This window comes from Stenella coeruleoalba, assembly GCF_951394435.1.
Source record: "Stenella coeruleoalba genome assembly, chromosome: 6".
Classification (NCBI taxonomy): domain Eukaryota; kingdom Metazoa; phylum Chordata; class Mammalia; order Artiodactyla; family Delphinidae; genus Stenella; species Stenella coeruleoalba.
In genome coordinates, this window is record NC_137151.1 from 125,475,343 (window position 1) to 125,498,881 (window position 23,539).

Here is a 23,539-nt window from a genome sequence, read left to right on the forward strand (position 1 = left end):
GTTCTTTTCAAAGGAACCAAAGTCAGATTTGCTTTTACACTTCTCAGCAGCCCTAAATGCCCGAAGAAAATGGAATAATAATAGTGGTTATAGCATTTGGAGAGAAACAGACTGACCCAAGATTCTTATTATTTAGTCAGGTTGGCATCTCATATGCAGAAATAATGAAAGACATACCCAGGTAATGCGAGGGCTCAAAAAATATTGCTCTTGGATTCTTCTTGGAAAAAATGATTGCCTAAAACATAGTCTGTCTAGATAACTAAGAGATCAAAAAAGCAGCCCAAGCCCACCCCTCTGGAAAGGGGAAGGTAGGCCTGACCAGTGCAGGAGCCACTGGTCAGATGCATTTGGGCACCCGGAAGTGGCTGGTCTGAACTGAAAAGTGCGCTGTAAGCTTAACAGACGCAGCGGGTTTATAGAAGACATAGAAGGAAAGAAGACAGAAACCATCTCGTTAGTAACTTTTATATTGACTGCATGTTGAAACAAGATTTTGGACAATGTTAATTAAAAATTCATTGAAGTTAATTTCACCTATTTCTTTTCCCTTTTTTAACGAAACTAGAAGAAAATGTTAAGTTACATATGTGGCTCACATGTTTGTAGTGGGCGTCGTTGGTGTGAACAAAATGAATTAAAATTGAGCATTAAAACCAGTTAAGCAAAGAGAATTTGAATGGGCTACAGAATTAAATGTGAAATCCTTAAGACAGCTTTCAAAACATCAGCTTTATAGAAAAATAACACAGTAGCAGGTAGTGGGGTAGAGAGTCAAGGGAGGTCAAGTCGCATGAACGGCGTCATTTACTCACTTTTCCTTGTCCTTCTTCAGTGTCTCTTGATTACTCAGTTCTTAATTTTAATCTAGTCAAATTCTTCAGTCTTGTCCCTTGTCATTAGTGCTTTCTGTGTCTTCGTTAAGAAATCCTTGTCTCTTCTAAGGCCAGAAAGGTATTTCTTCTCTTTAAAAAACTAATGCTTTCTTATGACATTTAAGTCCTTGATCCATGTGGAGTTGATTTTCCTGTATTCCTTGATGTAGAGCTACAATTTTTCCCCCCAGTTCTTCCTCCTTGCCACACTGATCTGTGATGCTGCCTCTGCTGTATATGAAGGCTCTTCCTGGATTCTCTACACGAGAGGCTAGCAAACTTTTCCTGTAGAGGGCCAGGCAGTAAATATTTTCGGCTCTGAGAGCCGTGCAGTCTGTGCCCAGTACTCAATGTGGCCATTGTAGTGAAAGCAGCCGTAGACAACACGCACATGAACGTATCCATAAATCAACTTTTATTTATGGACACTGAAATGTGAATTTTATAGGACTTTCGTGTGTGTCACAGAGCATTCTTCTTTAAATATTTTTTCAAGTGTTTAAGAAAGTGAAAGGTCACCATTCTCAGCTCATGGGCTGTATGAAAAGCAGGCGGTGGGCCAGGCTGTGGGCTGTGGGCTGCACTGTCTCGCTGGCCCTGCCCTGTCCACCCTGCCTCAGTCCCTGTAGCTTTACAATAAGGCCGCACGTCTGGGAGTTTGGCTCTTACTGGCCCTTTCCACTGCCATGTAAACGTTATAACCAGCTTCTTGGGTTCAGTGGGCGTGTTCACGCACAAGATTCTGCATTTACTTAGCCTTCTTTTGGGTCCAACATCCTAAATGTTGAGGATCTTCTCTGTAGAGGTTGTGCACATCTCTTGTTAGAGTCTGTCTGGGTCCTCCAGAGTTCGTTCAGTTATTGTAAGTGCTGTATGTTTAAAAACTGTTTGCTGTTTGTTGCTGGTAGGTAGGAGTGCTGTTGATTCATAACCAGCTTCCTCGATAAACTGATTACGTTCAAAATGCGTCTGTTGATGCTTTTGTGGTCTATGCTGTAATAGCCACTGGATACTAAGGTAGATGATATTGAGATGCAGACGGGGGTGGGGGGTGGTGCTCCAGGAGGCCAAGGGACTGGTCAGCGCGCAGCGGGGACTCCCACCCAGGCCTTCTGACCCCAGCCCATGTGCCACCTCGAGTCAAGGCGGCTTCACCTCCTCCTTTCCTGTCCTCACGGTTTTCTTTTTAGGGTCTAATTGCTCTGGCTGGGGTAGTAATGAACTAGTAGTCGTGAGAGTGAGCAATCTTGTTTCCTTCCTGATTTTTAATGGACATGCTTCTAGAAGCTACCCCTTCCTGATATTGTTGTAGCAAAAACAAGTTGAGAAAGTACGATTTTTCCCAGTGTGGGGCTTTTATCTTGAATGGGTGTTGATTTTATTAAATGTTCTTTCCGCATTGAGATGATTCTGTTGTCTTCTTTTAATTTGATAAATGTCACTTATAGCTTTTCTCATCTTAAACTATTCTTACATTCCTGGTATACAACCAGCATTGCTGTGATATGCTATCTTTTTTATCCACTGCTAGATTCTAGTTGCTGATTAGTATTTTTCCACTTATATTCGTGGGTGAAATGGCCCCTGATTTTCTTCCTCATGTGGTCTTCGTCTTGTTTTTGTCCCCAGGTTAAGAATGAATTGGGGAGCGTCCTTTTCTTCTCTCTGGAAGAGATTGTAGATGATGGAATGATATATTTCTTGACAATTTGGTGGGACTCACCTGTGAAACCATCCGAGTGTGGTGTTTCTTTTGTGGGAAAAATTTAAACTACTGCTTTTATTTTTGTATTAAGTATGGGCGTATTCAGGCTTCTATTTCTTCCTGAGTCAGTTCTGGTTATTAATTTCTTTTAAACTATCAAGCTTGGGGCTTCCCTGGTGGCGCAGTGGTTGAGGGTCCGCCTGCCGATGCAGGGGACGTGGGTTCGTGCCCCGGTCCGGGAGGATCCCACATGCCGCGGAGCAGCTGGGCCCGTGAGCCATGGCCGCTGAGCCTGCGTGTCCGGAGCCTGTGCTCCACAGCGGGAGAGGCCACAACGGTGAGAGGCCCGTGTACCGCAATAAATAAATAAATAAACAAACTATCAAGCTTATTGCAAACAAGCATTTTTTTAAAAATTTATTTTATTGTTTTATTTATTTATTTTTCAGCTGCGTTGGGTCTTCGTTGCTGCGCACGGGCTTTTCTCTGGTTGTGGCGAGCGGGGGCTACTCTTTGTTGCGGTGCGCGGGCTCATTGCGGTGGCTTCTCTTGTTGTGGAGCACAGGCTCTACGCACACGGGCTGCTGTAGTTGTGGCACACGGGCTCAGTAGTTGTGGCGCGCAGGCTCAGTAGTTGTGGTGCACGGTCCCAGCTGTTCTGCGGCATGCGGGATCTTCCCGGACCAGGGCTCAAACCTGTGCCCCCGGCATTGGCAGGCAGACTCCCAACCACTGCACCACCAGAGAAGCCTGCAAAAAAGCTTTTGATAGAACTCTTAAACATCTGCTCTATTTGTAATTTAGGTTTTTTTTTAATTAATAATATTACTTATTTGTGATTTTTCCTTTTTTTAAAATCACTTTTTACAGAAATTTGTCACTCTCTTAAAACCACCGAATTGTGGCTTTGCTGATCTTCACTTTGTATCTTTGATTTTACTTTTTGCTGATATTTCAAGTTTTCTTTATTTCCTTCCTTCTACTCTTTGAGTTTTTTCTGTTTTGTTTTGTTTTTTAATTTCTTAAGTTGGACACTTGTTACTAGTTTTTATTTACCCTTTAAAAAAACCTTAATATAAACTTGTTTTATGATTATAAATTATTTTGTTTCAGAAGTCAGTATTCGGGACTTCCCTGGTGGTCCCATGGTTAAGACTTTGCGATTCCACTGCAAGGGGCATGGGTTCATCCCCGCTCAGGGAACTAAGATCCCGCACAGCGCGTAGCGCAGCCAAAGAAAAACCGAGTCAGTGTTCATTCACTCACCAGCCGTTTATTGATCACCTGCCATATCCTGGGCACTGTTCCAGGCATCAAATCAGAAATGGATGTTAACTGCTATCAAATATCTTTTTGGCAACTGTTGAGATTGTCATATATTAATAGAATTCCTAATGTTGAGCAATTCTTTCATTCCTAAAATAACCTTTGCTTGGTCATAGACTATTATTTGTCCACTGCAGAACTATATTCAGTTTACTACTATTTTAAAATAGAAGTTTGTATCTTTATTCAAGTGAAATTAACTTGGGGTGTTTGTTCGAATGTGTCTGTGTATTGTCATTAGGTGTTGCGATCAAGATTATGTTGGTTTTATAAAATTTGTTTTTTTTCCTGTGCCCTAGACAGTTTAAGTCAGAGGAGTGATCTGGTTCACAGAGGTTTCATGGAGCCTTGAGGCTGGGTGCCCTTCCTTCCTCTCAGACAGAGGTTGGTCCCCTCCGGGGCTCCTCTCCCCAGGGCTGCTATCAGAAGCAGGAGCTCACTTCTTATCTGACGACAGCTTGAGAACAAGTAGCTCGGAGCTCACAGGGTTTCCTGGTCCCCAGCTGCTGACAGTCACAGGTTCCCATGCTCTTGCCTGCGGGGCACATAGGTCGCGGGTAGTGAGGCCTGGGTAGGGGTCCTTCTCCTACACACGTGGGTCAGCTTGCCCCCCCCCCCCCACCGGGAAGCCCTGGGAGGGACACTGGGTGCAGCTGCCCTGCGGGAGCTCGGCGGGATCCCAGAGCTGAGGTTTGTCCCCTCTGTGCTCCCTCTGTCCGTAGGCGGTGGGGCGGAGCTGTTGTCAGGGTGTAATCAGCGGCTTGCTTTCCTGATTGCTTTCCTGCGGGGCAAGCCGCCTCCTCCCCTGCGTTGTGCTGTGGGCCGGCGGCTTCCGGCCTCTCGCCGGGTGGCCAGTATCAGGACCTGTCACAGAAACCCCCGCTCAAGTCCCCGCTCACATGTCGCCTCTTCAGAGGCCTTCCCTGCCTGCCGGCTACACCAGTCCTCCCTCCAGCCCCTCACCCACGAGAGTCCGACCCGACTATTCTCTTCATGGCATCGGTGGCCACCTGGAATTGTAGAATGTGTTTTTGGACTGACTTGGGTGCTGGAGGAGCGAAGAATAATGAGTCCCGGTTTAAGAAGAGCTAGTTGCGCCATCTGTGTCCGCAGGGCACCTGCAGCACCCTTGCCACTGGCCTCAGCGCCCTCAGGGTGTCTGGGACCCAGCGTCCTTTATTTGCATTTCCTTTGCTCCTCCTAGCCTTGGGCACACTGCTTATGCTGATCACGAATTCTGCGGAATGTATTTTCTGCTGAAGACCTCTGATATCCGGGTACTTCCAGTTACAGGTTTGAGTGTTGATTTCTTCTCCATTTCCCGTGCCAGCAGCCGTGAAATTCACTGGGGTCATACATAGCCCAGTAACTGCCTTCGGGGGTTAATGCTTAATTTGGGTGTGATTATTTTATCTGGTATTTTTAGAGACATTAAATATGGTAAGAATTTAGAAGTCTAAATATGAAAAAATAAAACCGGAGCCAGGGCTTCCCTGGTGGCGCAGTGGTTGAAAGTCCACCTGCCGATGCAGGGGACGTGGGTTCATGCCCCAGTCTGGGAAGATCCCACATGCCGCGGAGCGGCTGGGCCCGTGAGCCATGGCCGCTGAGCCTGCGCATCCGGAGCCTGTGCTCCGCAACAGGAGAGGCCACAACAGTGAGAGGCCCGCGTACCGCAAAAACAAAACAAAACAAAACAACACAAACAAACAAACAAAAAACTGGAGCCAGAATTATAAGCACAGATTGGAGCAGTAGGCTCAATAGAAAATGATAAATATTTTAGCAAGACATTTAAAGTAGCAAATTCAGTTAGTTAGTAAAGGGCTGGAAAGGAAAAGCAAAATAATTTAAGGATCCTAATGGGCATTTCCAGAGACGATAGTGAAAAGAGAAAAGCACTTCTAAAGTGTATTTTTAAACCTAGATTCATTTGCTTCCACTGCCTACATCATGGGAGGTGATTATAAAGTATAGAGCAAGTGAACTTTAGAACCCTGTATCCTTTGAAATTTCCTTAAGGTACATCTGCTCAAACAGTCTGTGCATTAGCCCTGTCCAAAGGGTCTTGTTAAATGTTGGTGCTGGGTCTGCCCCACACCCATAGGTCAGTCTTCCGGCAGGATCCTGGTGTGCGTATGTTTAAAAACTTCCCCAGGTGATTCTGATGCACAGCCAGGAATGAGACGGTGCCTTCAAGCTTCTGCGCCAGGTGGTCGCTGACCCCTGGAGGGATGAGGTAGGAGCTGCTTAGCCTCCACTTCTGGTTCCTGTGCACAAGGGCTGATCCCATTAAACCCTTAGAAGACCTGGGGTCAGTGCTCGGGGAGGAAAGAGCCTGTCCACTCCCTCCATCCCTGGGTGGTAGCAGTGGCCTTCTTGGACCTGACTCATTTGGGTGGGGGGGCCATGGAGCTATGGACTTGAGGCAGATCTAAAAGCATCGTCCTAACCAATAGGGAACATGCACTACCTCCTGCCTGGTGGCCTGTGTGCTCCAGTTATAGCTTCTTCCTCTTGCTGACATGCAGGGAGTGGGGCCTGTTCCTCGCCGGTGCGTCTGCCCAGGTTGCTGTTTCAGGAGCAGGGACTGTTTCTTGCTGGCCCTGGCTTGCATGAGCCTAGCCACTCCAAGCTTACTCACTTACCCCATGGCTCTCCCCTCTTCCCCAAGGTGAGATCATCCTAACAATATTTTACAAGAAATGCCTGCACACACCTTTTTAATCTTGAGCTCCTGAGAAATCTAAATAACAAATATAGACTTGTAAAAAGATGAGAGGAATGTGAGATGTAATAAAAATGACATAAAAGGATATTAATAACTTTGATGTCCCTGAAGATGTATTAGTTGATGCTTAAATGTGAATGCTATAGCCATGGAGATGCCATGGAGTTGCCTTGGATGGAAAGCAAGGGTCCGTCCTGGGAATGTCTTCTTAGATTTAAGTTCCTCTGAGTGCTTGATACCAGTTTTCTCCATCTGTTGAAGCTGGCGCCTCCGGTCTGGTTGTCTAAGGGTACTCCCAGAGCCATCCGTCCTCTTTACAGAATGGCCACTGGTTTTCTTGCCTTGATGACGGGACTCAGTAGGAGGCTTGATACTTTTTCAGAATTCTGTTTCCATGGAACTTCTAGGTCAGATGGGGCAGCTTGAGCCCAAGAGTTTATCTTCCTCTCTCCTATTAGTATTTGCTTAGTATACCTAGGTGTGCTGATGTTGGGTGCATATATATTTATAATGCATATATATGCATATATATTTATGGTTGTTTTAAACTCTTGATGAATTGACCCCTTTATCAGTATATATAATGACCTTTTTTGTCTCTTCTTAGAGTTTTTGGCTTGAACTCTATTTTGTCTGATACAAGGATAGATACCCCTGCTCTCTTTTGGTTTCTAATTTTGTGAAATATCTTTTTCTATCCCTTCACTTTTAGCCTATGTGTATCTTTAAAGATGAAGTGAGTCTCTTGCAGGCAACAGGTACTTGAGTCTTGTTTTTTTTTTTTTTATCCTTCCAGCCACTCTATGCCTTCTTGCTCCCAGTTTTATTGAAATATAATCGACATATAGCACTGTGTACTTTTAAGGTGTACAGCGTAATGATTTGACTTAAATATACCGTGGAATGGTTGCCATAACAAGTTAGCTAACATCCATCATCTCTTATAGATAAAAAAAAAAGGAATTTTTTCATTGTGATGAGAACTCTTAGGATCTATTCTCCTAACAACTTTCATATATACTGTACAGCAGTGTTAGCTATAACCATCGTGTTGTACATCACATTCCCAGTACTTATTTGTCTTATAACTGGAAGTTCGTACCTTTTGACCACCTTCCTCCAGTTCCTTCTCTCCTTACCCCTATCATACTGTATTTGTCTTTCTCTGCCTGATGTATTTCCCTTAGCATAATGCCCCAGGGTCTACCTGTGTTGTTGCAAATGGTAGGATTTCTTCCCTTTGTGTGGGTGAATAATATTCCACTGTGTATAACTATCTATCCATCCATCCCACAACTTCTTTATCCATTCATCTGTTGATGGACACTTAGATTGTTTCCACGTCTTTGCTATTGTGAATAGAGCTACAATAAACGTGGGGCTGCAGATGGCTCTTTGACATGGTGCTTTCATTTTCTTCAGATATGTTCCCAGAAGTGGAATTGCTGGGTCCGCTCTGTGCTTTTTGCTTGGAGAATTTAATCCATTTACATGTAGAGTAATTACAATAAGTAAGGACTTACTAATGCCATCCTGTTGTTTTCTGGCTGTTTTCTGATTCCCATGTTCCTTTCTTCTTCTCTTTCTGCCTGCCTTTGTGAATTCATGATTTTCCATAGTGGTGTGCCTTGAGTCTCTTCTCTTTATCTTTTGTGTATCTACTGTAGGTTTTTGCTCTGCTTTTTTTTCGTTTTTTTTTTTTGCTTTGTTTTTTCTGAGGCTTACATAAAACATCTTACAGATATAACAGTCTGTTTTACACTGATAACAGCTTAACTTCAATTGCATACAAAAACTCTACCCTTTTACTCCCCCTTATGTTTTTGATATTGTGATCTACCTCTTTTTATATTGTGTATTTATTAACAAATTATTGTAGCTTTAGTTATTTTTAATACTTTTTTCCTCGAACCTTTATACTAGAGTTAAGTGGTTAATACCTCCATCACATTACAGTACTAGAGTTTTGTTGTTGTTGTTTCGTTTGGCTTTAGCAGAAACGCTAGACATGGATAAGGCTTTGTGACATTTCTTCTCTGTCTGTGACACTTTAGAAGGCACGATTTACACGGGATTGTCTACAGTTAACAAATATGCTATTTTTGAGACTTTATGGCTTCTTATTTAACAGCCATAAATCTAAGAGTAACTATATGTCATGACATAAGAACTATGAGGTCCCATCTTGAGATTGCTTCCTTCAAGATCAGCATTTTGTTTCAGATGAAATGTTTTAAATTTGGTTAATACTACATTTCAAGAAAACTAATTGCATTTATACATGCACCTATTTATCTATTTATTTTTAAAGCAAAAGCAGGTTTATTCAGGGAGATACACACTCCGTAGGCAGAGTGTGGGCCATCTTCGAAGGCAAGAGGCCAGTATTAGAGTATTTTGAATTTGACATATACTTATCTTCACCAGTGTATTGTATATTTTCATGTTTTCATGTTACTTATTAGTGTCCTTTAGTTTCAGCCTGAAGAACTCCTTTCAGCATTTCTTATAAGGCAGATCTAGTGGTGATGAACTCCCTCAGCTTTTGTTTATCTAAGAAAGTCTTATCTCTCCTTCATTTCTGAAGGACAGCTTTGCTGGATAGAGTATTCTTGGTTGGCAGTTTTTTCCTTCATCTCTCTGAATATTTTGTCCCCCTCTTTCCTGGCCTATAGGGTTTCTGCTGGCAGATCTGCAGATTGCTTTATGGGGATAGCTGGAAGTTGCAAGCTGCTCTTCTCTTGCTGCTTTAAGAGTCTCTTCTTGTCTTTGATTTTTGACAGTTTCATTATTGTGTGTCTTGGAGAGGATCTCCTTAGGTGAAGTTTGTTTGATGAACTGTGAGCTTCGTGAACTTGGATGTCCAACTCTTCTTCCAGATTTGGGAAGTTCTCAGCCGTTATTTCTTTCAATAAGCTTTCTGCCCCTTTCTCCCTCTTTTCTTCTGGGACTCCAGTAGTTTGTAGATTGCTTCTCATGATGGTGCCCATTGATCACGTAGGCTTTCTTCACCCTTTTTCATTCATGCTTTTCCCCCCAGACAGGGTCATTTTGAAGGTCTTGTCTTCTACGTCACAGATTCTTCTTCCGCTTGAACCGTTCTGTTGTTGATGCTCTCGTCACATTTTTCATTTCATTGGTTGTGTTATTCAGCTCCAGAACTTCTGTTTCTATCTCTCTGTTAAACATCATTTTTTTCCTATGTTATTTTCCTGATTTGTTGAACTGTCTGTGTTTCCTTGCAGCTCATCGAACTCCCTTAAAATAGCTATTTTGGGTTCTTTATCAGGTAAATTGGAGCTCTCCATGTCTTTGGTATTGGTTACTGGAAGAGTATTGGTGGTGTCATGTTTTCTTGATTTTTCATGTTCCTTGAGTCTTTTTTTTTAATTTATTTATCTTATTTACTTATTTTTGGCTGTGTTGGGTCTTTGTTGCTGCACGCAGGCTTTCTCTAGTTGCAGTGAGCAGGGGCTACTCTTTTGTTGTGGTGTGCCGGCTTCTCATTGCGGTGGCTTCTCTTGTTGTGGAGCACAGGCTCTAGGCGTGTGGGCTTCAGTAGTTGTGGCATGTGGGCTCAGTAGTTGTGGCTCGCGGGCTCCAGATCGCAGGCTCAGTAGTTGCGGCGCATGGGCTTAGCTGCTCTGCAGCATGTGGGATCTTTCCAGACCAGAGCTCGAACCCACGTCCCCTGCATTGGCAGGTGGATTCTCAACCACTGCGCCACCAGGAAGGCCCTTGTTGCTTGAGTCTTATGTTGCTGTCTTCACGTTTGAAGTGGCAGCCCTCTCCTCCAGTCTTTACTGACTGCCTTTGGGTGATAAATATTTCCACCAGCCCTGCTAGGGATTCTGAGGCTTTCTCATCTCCTATGCGTACGCTCGCTCCATGTTTCTTGCCGTTTCTTGCTCCCTCCTCCAGCACAATTCCTCAGCTTCTGTGCCGTCTCTCTGCCCTGTAGCTCCCGGCTGGGTGATGACAGCCTCTGTTTCTTTTCCCAGGCGTGGAGCTCAAGCTGAAGGTTGTGGTCTCTCCCTCCACAGACTCAGGCTGTCTCTCTGCACGTGCTCAGTAGCCGTCTGTCAGAGCTTGCTCTCACCATGTGGGGATCACACACAGGAGTGGCCGCAGGGTGGGAGTGCGTGTGGGTGAGGCACGCTGAGCGCTGGGGGGCACCCATGGGCCAGCTGGGGCTCCGTAGGTGAGGTGTCCCCAGCGGCTCGTATAGGCGGACTTGTTGGTGGAGTGTGCGGTGGGCGCAGTAGGGTCTGCATCAGTTTAGCTACCTGCCACTCTCCCAGCCACTCCGAGCCCCCAGGCATGCAGCCCACAGCTCTGGATGGGGCGAGAGAGAAAGGAGCCTCCTTGGCAGCTTCCCGCACAGCTGGGGAAGCGGAGTGCCCACTCTGGCGCTCTCACTGTCCCCGAGGGGGAAGTCACAGGCCATGGTGGTCTCTCTTGGCCCTAAGCTGCTCCTCCTCGGGGAGGAGTGACACCATGGGTGAGGTCAGGCTGTTTCTCTTTCCCTCTCCAGTGCATCCACACTGGCTTGTTTTGCTCTGGTGGTGTGCTGGACCTCTCCAAGGGCTCCCTGCCTGCAGAGTCAGCACAGCCGCTGCCTTGTGGTGGAGTCTCCAAAGCTTGGTGGCCCCCTGCTCTGTGCCGCGGTTGGGAGATTGTCCCCACGTGGAGAGCGGAGCGAGAGTGGGCTGGCTGCCTGCGTGTCCTCCTGTCCAGCTCTGAGCCGTCCACTGCCTTTCTTCATCTCCTGAGCATGGTTGCCTCTGACAGTTTGTTCTGTTTTATAGTTGTTCCCTAGTTCGGTTTCAGTTCTGTTATTTGGGCAGAATCTACTTGCTGTAGCTTAAAAGAATTGCAGAATCCTAAAAATCTCTAGCTAGAATGAATTTTAGAAATTTAAACAAAGATAAAGAAATACAAAAATAAAGGTTCATGGTTACGAATTCCTAATCTTGTTTTTTTTCTAAAGCATATATTTTATTATATGATTAATAGTGAAATAGAATACACCGTAGGAATGGAAACCCTATTCCCTAGTGGATAAATATATTTTTGTCCACTCTCTTTAATAGTCAGTGTTTCTTCTTCTTTTGGGCTGCTACATCCAGGAAAGAGTCAGTTGTTTCAGTTAAAAAAAATTCAAGTCAGCCGTTGTAGCATCCTTTGAACTTAGCTTACTTACGGTACATTTAACCAAGAAATTATTCTTGAACCAAATAAAATCACTAGTGAGTGGGTTGTCTCTCAAGAATAAATGGCACATATAAAATTCAACATCCATTATTGCTAAGAGCTTGCAGTGAACGAGGGGTAGGAAGGTTCCTCTGGCCACAGGAGGGAGAGTTCCTGCAACGAGCAGTCAGCAACCTACACAGCAGGGAGGGGCTGCAGGTGTTTCCGTGGAATTCAGGAGCAAGGATGTGAAGGAAACCTGGCTGAGATATTCTGGAGGGTCTAACTGGTACAAAAAGAAATGAGGTTGAATTCTGGAAAGGAGACAGGGTCACCATCATTTGAAGATGACAGCAGTCTACCGAGTCAATCAACCCCCTAAAAGTTAAAACTATTTAAAAAATTTATAAGGTGGCCAGTGACAAAATAAATACACAGAAGTCAGTACTTTTCCTATATGTCAGCAATAACCAGTTGGAAACAATGTATATCAAGTCCCCCATCCAGAACTGGAAACAAAAATGTAAGTTTCCAAGGCATGTGTGCATTTAATAAGAATTTATAGTAACTGTATTGAGAAGCCACAGAATTTTACCAAGAAATATAAAAGGTCTGGAAAAAGTCGAGAGAGACATTGTGTTTCTGGGTGGAAACTCAATATTATAGAGATGTCACTTCTCTCAAGTTAACTTGTAAGTTTAATGCAATTCCAGTAAACATTCAATGGATGTTTGGGAATTTGGCAGGGAATATTCTGAAGTTTTTCTGAAAGCATAAATATATGAGAATAGCCTTCCATAAAAATGTTGGAAAGGACCAGGTTCAGGCCAGTAATGTCACATTCCTAACTTGCTTTCATTACTTTAAGCAGAGAAGGGATCACTGTGGCTGGGGACCTGAGCTCTACATTGCCCTGTTGCCTGCTTTGGTAGTGTCATTATGGTCAGTCCTCCATGTGACAAGATGATTTTTTAAATTCTTTCCATTTTCATGTCAGTCTGAAAGGCCAGGCTGAAGGTACGTCTTCTCTGTTCCGTGCAGTAACCTTTGGCTTCAGCCGCAGTGACCCCACGCCAAGCCTCTGTACTCCTATCTTACACACCGGCCTTCCGAGGGGGTTCCTCGTTCCTTTCCAAGGACGTTAATGTTTGTAGAAGTAGCTAACATTTAATGATCTTTTGATTTTTCTCTGCACCAGGTTCTAGGTAGTTCCTTATATGCATTTCTTCTCCTGTAGAAGCTTACCCATCGGATAGTCTCAGTCGTAGACAATATAATTATAACAACAGCTGACGTTGATAGAGCACTTACTATCCCTGAGGAGTTGCATACATCACTTCATTTAATCCTCCCAGTAATTTATGAGATAGGTGTCATCCCCATTTTCTAGGTTAGGAAACTGAGGCACAAGAGTTATCTTGCCCAAGATTATGTGGACAGTGGCACAGGTGGGACGTCAGTGAACCTCACATTATATAGCTTCTCATACATACGTTCTGAAAGCTTCCTGCTCGTGTTTATTTCTTATCCGTAGTGGCTGCAGCGAGCAGATTTTACCAGCTGGGAGGTTTTTTTTAACAGCGTGTCCCTGACTTGGACCGGCGGTTTTCTCTCTGCTGCCAGTGTTCAGTAGTTACACCTGCAGCTGTCAGATTGTGGAAATGCCATCGGAGTCGATGTTCTTGTATATGCACAGAAGTAAAATACTGGCTTGTGAAAAATATTTGATGTAAATTGGTACAAGCACTTTGGAAAACTGTGTGACATACGTACCCGTTGACCCAGCAGTGCCACTTCTTGTTGCATGCCGTGGAGAATCCTGTGCCTGTGTGCCTGTGTGTATTAGGACAAATGTATAAGGTTGTTCCGAGTGGCCTTGTTTGTCATGGCCCCAGACCAAGAATCACCCAAGTGTCCACCAGCAGTGGGGTGGTTGGATAAATCATGGTGTATTCATATGGTGACATAACCATTCAGCAATGCAGATGAACAGAACGCGTGTGCTCGTAATTACATGGTTGATTCTCAAGTACAGCGTTGAGCAACAGAGTCCAACACATGCAGATACATGTGTGACTCCATTTGTCCCGTGCACATAGGACCGGCACACGGGTCAGCAAACAGCAGAGCCCGTCGTGCAGACCTGGGACTTGAACACCAGGGACAGCAGACTGACAGTGGCCTTGGGCTTTGGGGACCCTGGCAGGGTTTGCTTTCCTTACCCAGATGATGGCTGCAGGTGTCACTTTATCATTTTGTTAAACCGTTCATTTGTGTCTTAGATGCTTTTCTGTGTGTGTGTGTAAAGGTTAAAGTGTTTGATTCCAGACCGTTTTACTGTGCGTTCAAGATACCAGTTTGACCCACACTAGAAATGAATGTGTGGTTTACAGAGAAGTTTGGTGATGGAATATTTCTGGATGAACAGGACGCTTGGAATCATTATTCCGTGGGTCTCTGCTTCTCTCATGTAACTTGGATGCAGGCATTCCTCGGTTTACGAAGAAAATGAACTTTTGACAGGTTGTATATAAATCGCTTCCTGAAGTCATGGGCGAGTATGTTACTTAAAGCAAATACTCACACTCTTTGATTTATTACCCCCCCTCAATTAATCAGGCCTTTGTTTATCGGGTTGGCTTCATGTAAGGTAGAGCTCTGCTCGGGAGTGTCCGTGACCCCTCAGATCAGCGGCAGAGTGGAGGGCAGTGTCGCACCCCAGATCCGGCTTCTGAGAGACTTCTAGCAGAATCTAAGGGTCAGGCTTTCAAGCATTATTTTAACAATAGTACTTTTTTGCCCTGAAGCATTGTAATTGAAATTTAAAGAAACAAATCTCGGAGGTCAGCAGTTTTTATGTGTATGACTTATAATAATAAATCATTATAAATTTAAAAAGCACTATACACACAAATGCCCACAGTTCTGGGGACAAGTGTGTGTGTGGTAAACGCAAATAATATTAAGTCCCAGGAGTAACTCTTCACCTGAAAACTCTTGGAAAGTCACTTTTTCTGAAGCGCGCGTGCGAAGTGGCCGGCCAGACGCTACCAGCTGAGCAAACAGTCTGCATGCAGCCTGCGGCAGGCGGAGGGCCGGCCAGGCGGGAGGGCGGGCGGGTGTGTGTGCCCGCGACACACAGCTGCCGCCCCTCTGTGTCACCTGTAGCAGCTGATCCCCTGGCAAGCCACACGCAGGAGCTGCAGATCTCCGAGCTCAGCACTGCAGTCTTTTGGTAAAGATTTTTTAGGGCTAATTTCATGGTTTGGGTTATTTATGAAGTGGCGATGGGGAAGGGGATGTGTCAGGAAGGAAGGCAAATGATTTTTTGGTGAAAGAACTTGTCCGCCTGCAGCTGGGCACACAGCTTGTCGGTTGGTGTTGACAGTACAGCAGCGTACCTGTCAGCCTGTCGCCTTGCCTGGAGCGGCGGCGCCCGCGCTGAAGCAGGGACTCGCCTGCTCCCCCTGCAGGCCTTGCGGCTTCGTCCCTCATGGTGGATCAATTTATAATGGTTACCGTTTACTGAGGGCTTACTCTGTGCGAGGCACTGAGCTGCTTATTTTATATTACCCCACTTAATCTGACCTGCAGGGTAAATATTATTACTTCTGTTTTATGGTGAGGAAACCGAGGTACAGAGAGGTCACGTCAAGCTCCCAGGGCCGTAAAGATGGGAGGCGGTGAGGCGGGCTGGGACCGGCTGGGGCCCTGCAGAGCACACGCTCCTGACCGCTCGCGCCTCGCCCACAGGCCCTCTTGTGTTCTAGGCGGTTTTAGGTGCTATTTTGGATCATGATACAGTTTTGTTACTTTTTGCTCTTCTGTTTTCAAAAATTAAGTATATTTCATGTGGCTAATTCCTGTATGGTGAGTATGGTGGTGGATTCTCCAGTTCTACCGTACGTATTAAAAGTCTATAAAACAAGGGCTTTAATGATTGTATTTGTCTGGAAGGTTGCTGATACAGCAGTAGAAGCTCTGCGTAAATCAGAGGCTGTCGTCAGTGGAGTGTGTTTTCAAAGCACATGATCAGTGCTCGACTTATCCACCCCACCCGCCACTTGAAGTGAAAGTTTGAAAAATGCCAGAATTTTGATATTTTGCAGCAATAATCAAAGCCTCTCCCGACCATCATAATCCAAGCCCACATGTGTCTTGTTTAACATTCTGAGGCTCTTAGAATTATGACCTTTAAGATTAGCATTCCCAGGCGTCCCTGGTGGCGCAGTGGTTGGGAGTCTGCCTGCCAATGCAGGGGACACGGGTTCGTGCCCCGGTCCGGGAAGATCCCACATGCCGCGGAGCGGCTGGGCCCGTGAGCCATGGTCGCTGAGCCTGCACGTCCGGAGCCTGTGCTCCGCAACGGGAGACGCCACAACAGTGAGAAGCCCGCGTACCCCAAAAAAAAAAAAAAAGATTACTGTTCCCAATCCTGCTTGGTTCTGTGCCACAGAAACATGAAGGATTTTGACAGATGACCCCTATTGTCTTCATCCACGTTGGGACTTGCCAGTTTGGCAAGACATTGTGCCTGTTAGTCTCCATCCTAAGTTCTGTGCCCTAAACAGTTTTGTGTTAGAGACAACGTGATGCCAAATGCATAGGAATTACTTAATAATCATTATGAGTCGGTTTAAATAGAATTTTAAATGTCTCAACTAAGTAAGTAGTCAATATAATAAAGACAACACAGTTTTTCCTGGGAAGTCGTTTGTCATTGTATTGATTCATTTTAGTCATTTAGCATTGCAATTTAAAAGCATTTTTATAGCTACTACCTTTTTTCCTTAATTAAACTTATTTTGCGATAACTGTAGATTCAAATGCAGTTGTAAGAAATAATAGAGAGATCCCAGGGACACCTTGCTCAGTTTTTCCCACTGATAACATCTTACAGAACTGAGTGCAGTATGACACCCAGGATGCTGACCTTGATACAGTCAAGATACAACATCTCCAGCATCACAAGGATCCCTCTTGTTGCCCTTGTATAACCACAGTCCATTCTCTACCTTCCACCCCACCCCGTCCTGAACCCCTGGCAACCACTAATCTGTTCTCCGTTTTTATAGTTTTATCATTTTAAGAATGTTATATAAATGGAATCATGCAGCATGTAAGTTGTTTTTTTTTTAATTTTAAAATTTGTATTTATTTTTGGCTGTGTGGGGTGTTCGTTGGCTGCGCGCGGGCTTTCTCTGGTTGTGGCGAGCGGGGGCTACTCTTCGTTGCGGTGCGCAGGCTACTCATTGTGGTGGCTTCTCTTGTTGCAGAGCATGGGCTCTAGGCGTGCGGGCTTCAGTAGTTGCAGCACATGGGCTCAGTAATTGTGGCTCACAGGCTCTAGAGCGCAGGCTCAGTAATTATGACGCGTGGGCTTAGTTGCTCTGCAGCATATTGGATCTTCCCGGACCAGGGCTCGAACCCGTGTCCCCTGCATTGGCAGGCAGATTCTTAACCAATGCGCCACTAGGGAAGCCCGCAGCATGTAAGTTTTGAGACTGGCTTTTTTCACTCAGCATAACTCTCTCAAGGTCCGTCCAGGTTGTTGTGCGAATCAACAGTTCATTCCTTTTTTATTGCCAAGTAGTATTCCACGATACAGATGTAGCATAGTTTATTTAACTACTCACTCCTTGAAGGGCATCTGGGTTGTGTCCAGTTTTTGGCTCCTTGAATACAGCTTCTGTAAACATACCTATACAGGTTTTTGTGTGAACATGTCTTCTCTTCTCTGGGATCAGTGCCCAGGAGTACAATTGCTGGGTCGTGTGGTAGCTGCACGTTTAGCTTTTAAAGAAACTGCCAACTGGTTTTCCAGAGCAGCTGCACCACTTTACATTCCCACCAGCCGTGAATGGGGGATCCAGTTTCTCTGCACCCTTCCCAGCATTTGGCGTGGTTGCTGTTTTTTGTTTTAAACATTCTGATAGGTGTGGAGTGTTATCTCATGGTGGTTCTAATTTCCATTTCCTTAATAGGTAATGATTTTGAACATCTTTTCACGTGCTCGTTGGCCTTCTGTATATCATCTTTGGTGAAATGTCTGTTCTTTTGTCCGTTTTCTAATTTGATTGTTTGCTTTTTTTGCTGTTGACTTTTGAGAGTTTTTACATTCTAGGTACTAGTCCTTCACCAGGTCTGTGGTTTGAACATATGTCCTCTCACTCTCTAGGCTTTCTTGCATGCTCTCAACAGGGTTTCTTGCCCAGCGACAGTTTTTAATTCTGATGAAGTCCAGTTTATCAGTTTTTCCTTTAATTGATCGTGCTTTCGGTGTCAAGTCAGAACTCTTTGCCTGGCCCTAAATCCCAAGGATTTTCTTCTAGCTTTTTTTCTAGAAGTTTTATAGTTTTCTGTTTTACATTTAAGTCTGTGATCCATTTTGAGTTAATTTTTGTACAAGATGTGAGACTTAGGTCAAGGTTCACTTTCCCCTGTGGCTGTCCAGTTGCTCCGGTGCCTTCTGTTGGCTGGCTGTCTCCTCCGCTGGATTGCTGTGCGCCTTCGTCAGAAATCAGCTGGGCGTATTTGTGAGGATCTGCTTCTGGGTTCTCTGTTCTGTTCCATTGACCTGTGTGTCCATCCTGCCAGTACCACCCTGTCTCGATTACTGTAGCTATCTGGGAAGTCCTGAAATTGGGTAGCCTGGTTCTTCCCTCTTATTTCTTCTTTTTCAAAGTGTTTTAGCTATGCTAGTTCCTTTGCCTTTCTATATAAGTTTTAGGATAATCCTGTCCATGTCTACAGAGAATTTGGGATTTTGGTAAGAATTGTATTAAACCTGTATATCAGCTTGGGGAGAATTGACATCTCTACTATGTTGAATCCTGCAGTTGATGAACAGGGTATGGCTCTCTCTTTAGATCTCCTTTGATTTATTTCATCCACATTGTGTAGTTTTCAGTATACAAGTTCTGTACATATTTGGTTAGATTTACACCTAGTATTTCTTTTTTTTGAGCAATTATAAATGGCATCGTATTTTTAATTTTGGTATCCGTGTGTTCACTGCCAGTAAATAGAAACACAGTTGATTTTCGTATGTTTATCTTGTATCCCGCAGCCTTGCAGAGCTCACTTATTAGTTCTATGAGCTTGGCCTTTTATCTGTAGTCCTGTGTACTTAACACTGTCTGTGTGCCAGGCATTATGTTAAGGCTTTGCGTGTGTTTGCCAAAGGCCAGGACGTAGTGAGGCTAGGATCTTGACTCAGAAATTACTTACTCACTTCATCTATTCATTTGGCAAATATTTAAGGAGCGCTTATATGGACCAGATGCAGGGTTCCTGCCCTCCTGGGGCCTATGGTCTGAAACCAGAATTAGAAGTGACACAAGTGGTTATCTAACTTAATACAAGAAGTTTAAAAATAAAACAAGACGTTGATTAATTATAACCTAATGCATCTGACTCGGTGTCAGTGGGTAAAGCAGGGACCTTTAGTCAGCCTGTGTGGAGTGGGGGCACCCAGGGGGGACTTGCTAAACATTGTTCATTTCCCCAGGAAAGGTTTCCCGACCCAAACTGCTTGTTGATTCTTACATCAGTTTTTGCAGTTCAGAGACGTCTGTGGTAAAACCTCATACGAAGGGAATTAAATATTCTTGTCCAAGAGCCCAAGAACTCCTGGCCAAAACTACGTGAAGCTCCCTGGTCGCCTCCATCGTCACCTCCTTCACCTGCTGTGCATTAGCCCCTCCCCCGCCAGCCCTGCACCCTCGATGCCCGCCCCAGGCCCCGTGGCCTCCGCACCGGCCAGCCCAGGCCAGCCCTCCTCGACCTCGCCTGCTGCCCCCGTGCTGCCGAGGGCCGCGTCCTCCGTCCGCACACCGCACCTCCCTCTCTCCACCTCGCGGCCCTCCTCTCCTCGGCTGGCCGCGCCCTCCGTCCGCACACCGCACCTCCCTCTCTCCACCTCGCGGCCCTCCTCTCCTCGGCTGGCGGCTGCCCTCCGCTGGCCTGGCAGGCCAGGTCGCAGAGTCGTTCGAGCTGGGAGGGTGGTGCATCAAGGAGTGAGAGGCAGGGCCAGGTCCCCTTCCCGCCACACGGTTTGGGAAGATCATCGGTGGCCCTGCCTGAGCTTTTGTAACAACAGCGGCAGTGAGTTTCTGGCCAGAAGTTTCATTTCTGGGAAATGAAAGTCTTACCCTACAGAAATGTGCCTCTCGGGCAGCCTTCCAGGGACAGGGCCTTACGGGGCGCTGCTGACGTGCTCACACAGGGCCTGGCAGCCCGGGCCACTGCTGACCTAGTCTCGCGGTCACAGGCGTGAAGCAGTGTCCCATAGCCCGGTGGGTCCCGAACCCGCACCGTCCCCACGCCCACGCCCCTTCCGCCCTTATTAGTCCCTGTCCTGCCTTAGGAGTGAGGCTGTTGCTCTCTCTTCATTGTCTTCCCACTGACTGTAGGAGAAACTGCTCGTCTTCGAGTCGGCGTGGAAGAAGGAGAAGGACATAGTCTCCAAGGAGATAGAGAAGCTCCGTGTGTCCATCCAGACCCTGTGCAGGAGCGCACTTCCCCTGGGCAAGATCATGGACTACATCCAGGAGGACGTCGACGCCATGCAGAACGAGTTGCAGCTGTGGCACAGCGAGAACCGGCAGCATGCTGAGGCCCTGCGGAAGGAGCAGAGGTGGGGGCCGGGGGGGTGGGGAGCCGGGGCGGGGGAGAGCGGGGGCGGGGCCCGGGGCCCACGTGTGCTCGCAGCCCAGGGGGAGGGCTCCCGAGAGCCCACGGCCCCTCGACCCTCTCTTTCTTACCTCCTCCCCCGAAGGAAACACGTTTCTTTTTCTTTTTCGTTCCTAGCATAACGTGCATTTCTTTGTAGCAGTTAGAGAAGATCTGCAGTCAGTGTTCAAAAACGAGATTTAGACATTAAAACAGACAGCAAACTTTGCAGTTTGGATACCATATTTTTCATGTATCTTATCGAAATCCCCAAAGCTTTGTGACTGTAATTTGAAAGTATTTTAATTTTTCACTCTAAAAGAGTACGTTTATGTTTGTACCCTTTTTCTTTGGATGCAATGACTAATTCCCCTTTTGTTGTCTTCCACTGTTTGAATTAAGAAGCAAATGTAAAATGTGAGAGATATTTATGAGCCCCTGGCTTTGCTTTCCGTCAGCATCACAGATTGTGCCCTGGAGCCCTTGGAGGCGGAGCTGGCGGAGCTGGAGCAGCTGGTCAGAGACCAGCAGGACAGGATCTGCGCCGTGAAGGCCAGTATTCTGAGGAATGAAGAGAAAATTCAGAAAATGGTACACAGTATCCATCTGAGTTCCAGGAGGTGAAAGCGCAGACGTTTCGGAGACTGCAGGTCGCCCTCAGTTTGCACGTCGTTACTCCTTAAGTTTCCGTTTGAAGACAATGAACAGTTTACAGTGTTATCCAACTGATTTTCAGAGCTTTACAAGCGTGAGGCATATTCAGTGTGTGAAGACGATGTGTTCCTACCTTCCTCCGCTAGAATACCTGCTAGTTATAAATAGCTCTTGCAAATGCCTGTGTGAAAAGTTTCTTTACAAGCCTGTCCTTTGTATTTCCCCCGTAGGCTGTTCAGTTCTGTGCCAGATTCGCCAGCAGGTGAGTGGTGCTGGCGCAGCCAGGGATGCAGGCGTCCGTGATTTCAGACTCTGAGTCTAGTGACAGGACTTCTTGAGTCAAGCACTGAGTGAGATGGCTGTACATTTTGGTAGGAGCTTCATAAATACAATGAAGCCTGAAAATGAATGAATTATATTTTTAGCTCATTTCCACTTGGAAAGGGTTAATTTCGGCCCATATCTTTATAAGGTACGCGTGAACTTTAATTTTTAACCTCTTTGTAATCGCATACACGTTATGTAATTTTCTTACTGGTCCCTTTTATCTTTTGCTTATATTTCCAGCCCTTAAAGTTCATACATTTAAAAAGGAGGTTTGAGTATGGCCTTCATGGACATCATCTGGACATGAGATTGTCACAGGCCCTTTCCTCACTTTCTTTAACATTTTGCCCCTGGGTTTTCGCCACGTGCACACTTGTGTCACTTGCCTCGTTCTCTCCAGAAGAGGGGCTTGCTCTCCGAGGCATCGGCATCATGCCTTTTCCTTCGCACAGGTGTAAGCACCTGTGCACCTGAGAGACAGGTAGCTTAGGGAAAACTGCAAAAGGAAGACTTAAAAGGATACATGGATTTGCAAAATTTTTTAATGTTAGCGTTTTTTTGGAAATTGTTTTTTTAAAGCAGAAGTTTTTTTTTTTTAAACATGGTTTTTATTTAGTTTTTCACTGCATATAATATTGTAAATACTTACTAAAGTCTTCAATTTGTGTATAAAGGATTTCACTGTTTGGAGACATACTTACGGGTCTTAAGGTCTGGGTCCTGATACTTTTATTTCTAGATACTGTATTTATTATGTAACCCAAGGAGGGCCATTTTAAGTGTTAGAATTTGCCTGAGAAAGTTTTGTTTCTTTAAAAGACTAGCACAAATGGCACGGTTAAGTTTTTCTTAGTGTAATTTCCAAAATAAATCTGTTACAAAGGTAGTTCTATGACTTTGGAAGCTGAGTAAGTTCAAGGTCAGATTATTAAGATCTGCCGTCATGAAACATTGGTCGTCTTCTCCTTTCCGTAGTTTACCGTAAAATTCAGTTTGGCGAGGCTCCACTAATGCAGCACTGCCGGCGGGCAGGTGTGTCAGTCCCCAGCCCTCACGTGCTCATAGTCTCTTTTCCACTGACTTGGATGGCAGCCACCATCCTAAAGGGACCCTGTTTTGCTTCAAGTGAAGGTGTCTGCCTTTAATGAATTTGTACATAAGACTAGAGATTTTGTGTTGCAAAAAATTACATACATTGTGAGTAAAATTTTGTATGAAGTAGTCTCTCAAATTGTATCATAAAATTTATTTTTCTTTTATACATAAATCATTAAAAATAATCAGATTTTTTTTCTATCAGTGTATGGGTTGTGCAGTTCAGTTCACACCTGGAGAAAAGCATTTATAAGCATTTGGATTTTTTTTAGTTTTCAAATGTGTGCAGTTTGTTTTTCTTTGAAGAAAGTTCAGGGAAATTTATATTTTCACTCATTGTGACACCCCTTTTCTGTATAAATTGAAGTCTTATATATGGCAGGTAAGCATTTATCAGAAATTTTAAGACCATTCAGGAAGTTTTAGAAAGTCTCTGCATGTAGTTATTAGTGTATCTTATCACAAACGAATTAAATCCTGTGATTTATTATTTTGATAGAATACACAAATGGGGTTATTAAATGTTTTTCTCTGCTTTGGCTTGTAAGTTTTCAAGACGTACTGGAGTCATACTTCAGAAATTTTAATTTAAGCGACTTCCCTGGCGGTCCAGTGGTTAAGACTCTGCACTTCCACCGCAGGGGGCACGGGTTCAATCCCTGGTGGGGGGAACTAAGATCCCGCATGCCGTGTGGTGCGGCCACAGAAAAAAAAAAAAAAGAAGTTAAAAGTTGAGCCGACATATTTATATTTAAAGGAAATACATAAACCTTAGAAAAAAATAACAAGACTAAAATTCAGGCTTTCTACTTTGACATTCATGCTTATTTTTCTTAATAAGCAAGTTAAAAAATGATAACTGGAATCTGTAAAGACAGATGATGTTATTTAGTGACAATATAGGTGCAGTTTAGGATTGGGGGGTGGGGGTCTGGAATTCTCAGTCTGTTGACAAGTGCC

General features: G+C 44.9%; 1 protein-coding gene across 2 annotated transcripts in view; it reads left to right on the forward strand.

The window, feature by feature from the left end:
• The window catches only part of TRAF3IP1 (TRAF3 interacting protein 1), a 66,485-nt gene extending 43,251 nt beyond the window's left edge, over positions 1-23,234 (forward strand). Inside the window, exons 14-15 of one of the 2 annotated variants that reach the window (XM_079924338.1) lie at positions 20,245-20,468; positions 20,962-23,234. In XM_079924338.1, the coding sequence (XP_079780464.1) occupies positions 20,245-20,468; positions 20,962-21,127 (390 nt within the window). In that variant the 3' untranslated portion in view covers positions 21,128-23,234. The remainder of the gene's footprint in view (positions 1-20,244; positions 20,469-20,961) is intronic. The other variant, XM_079924339.1, reaches the window with a different exon arrangement.
• Positions 23,235-23,539: the final 305 nt, after the last annotated feature.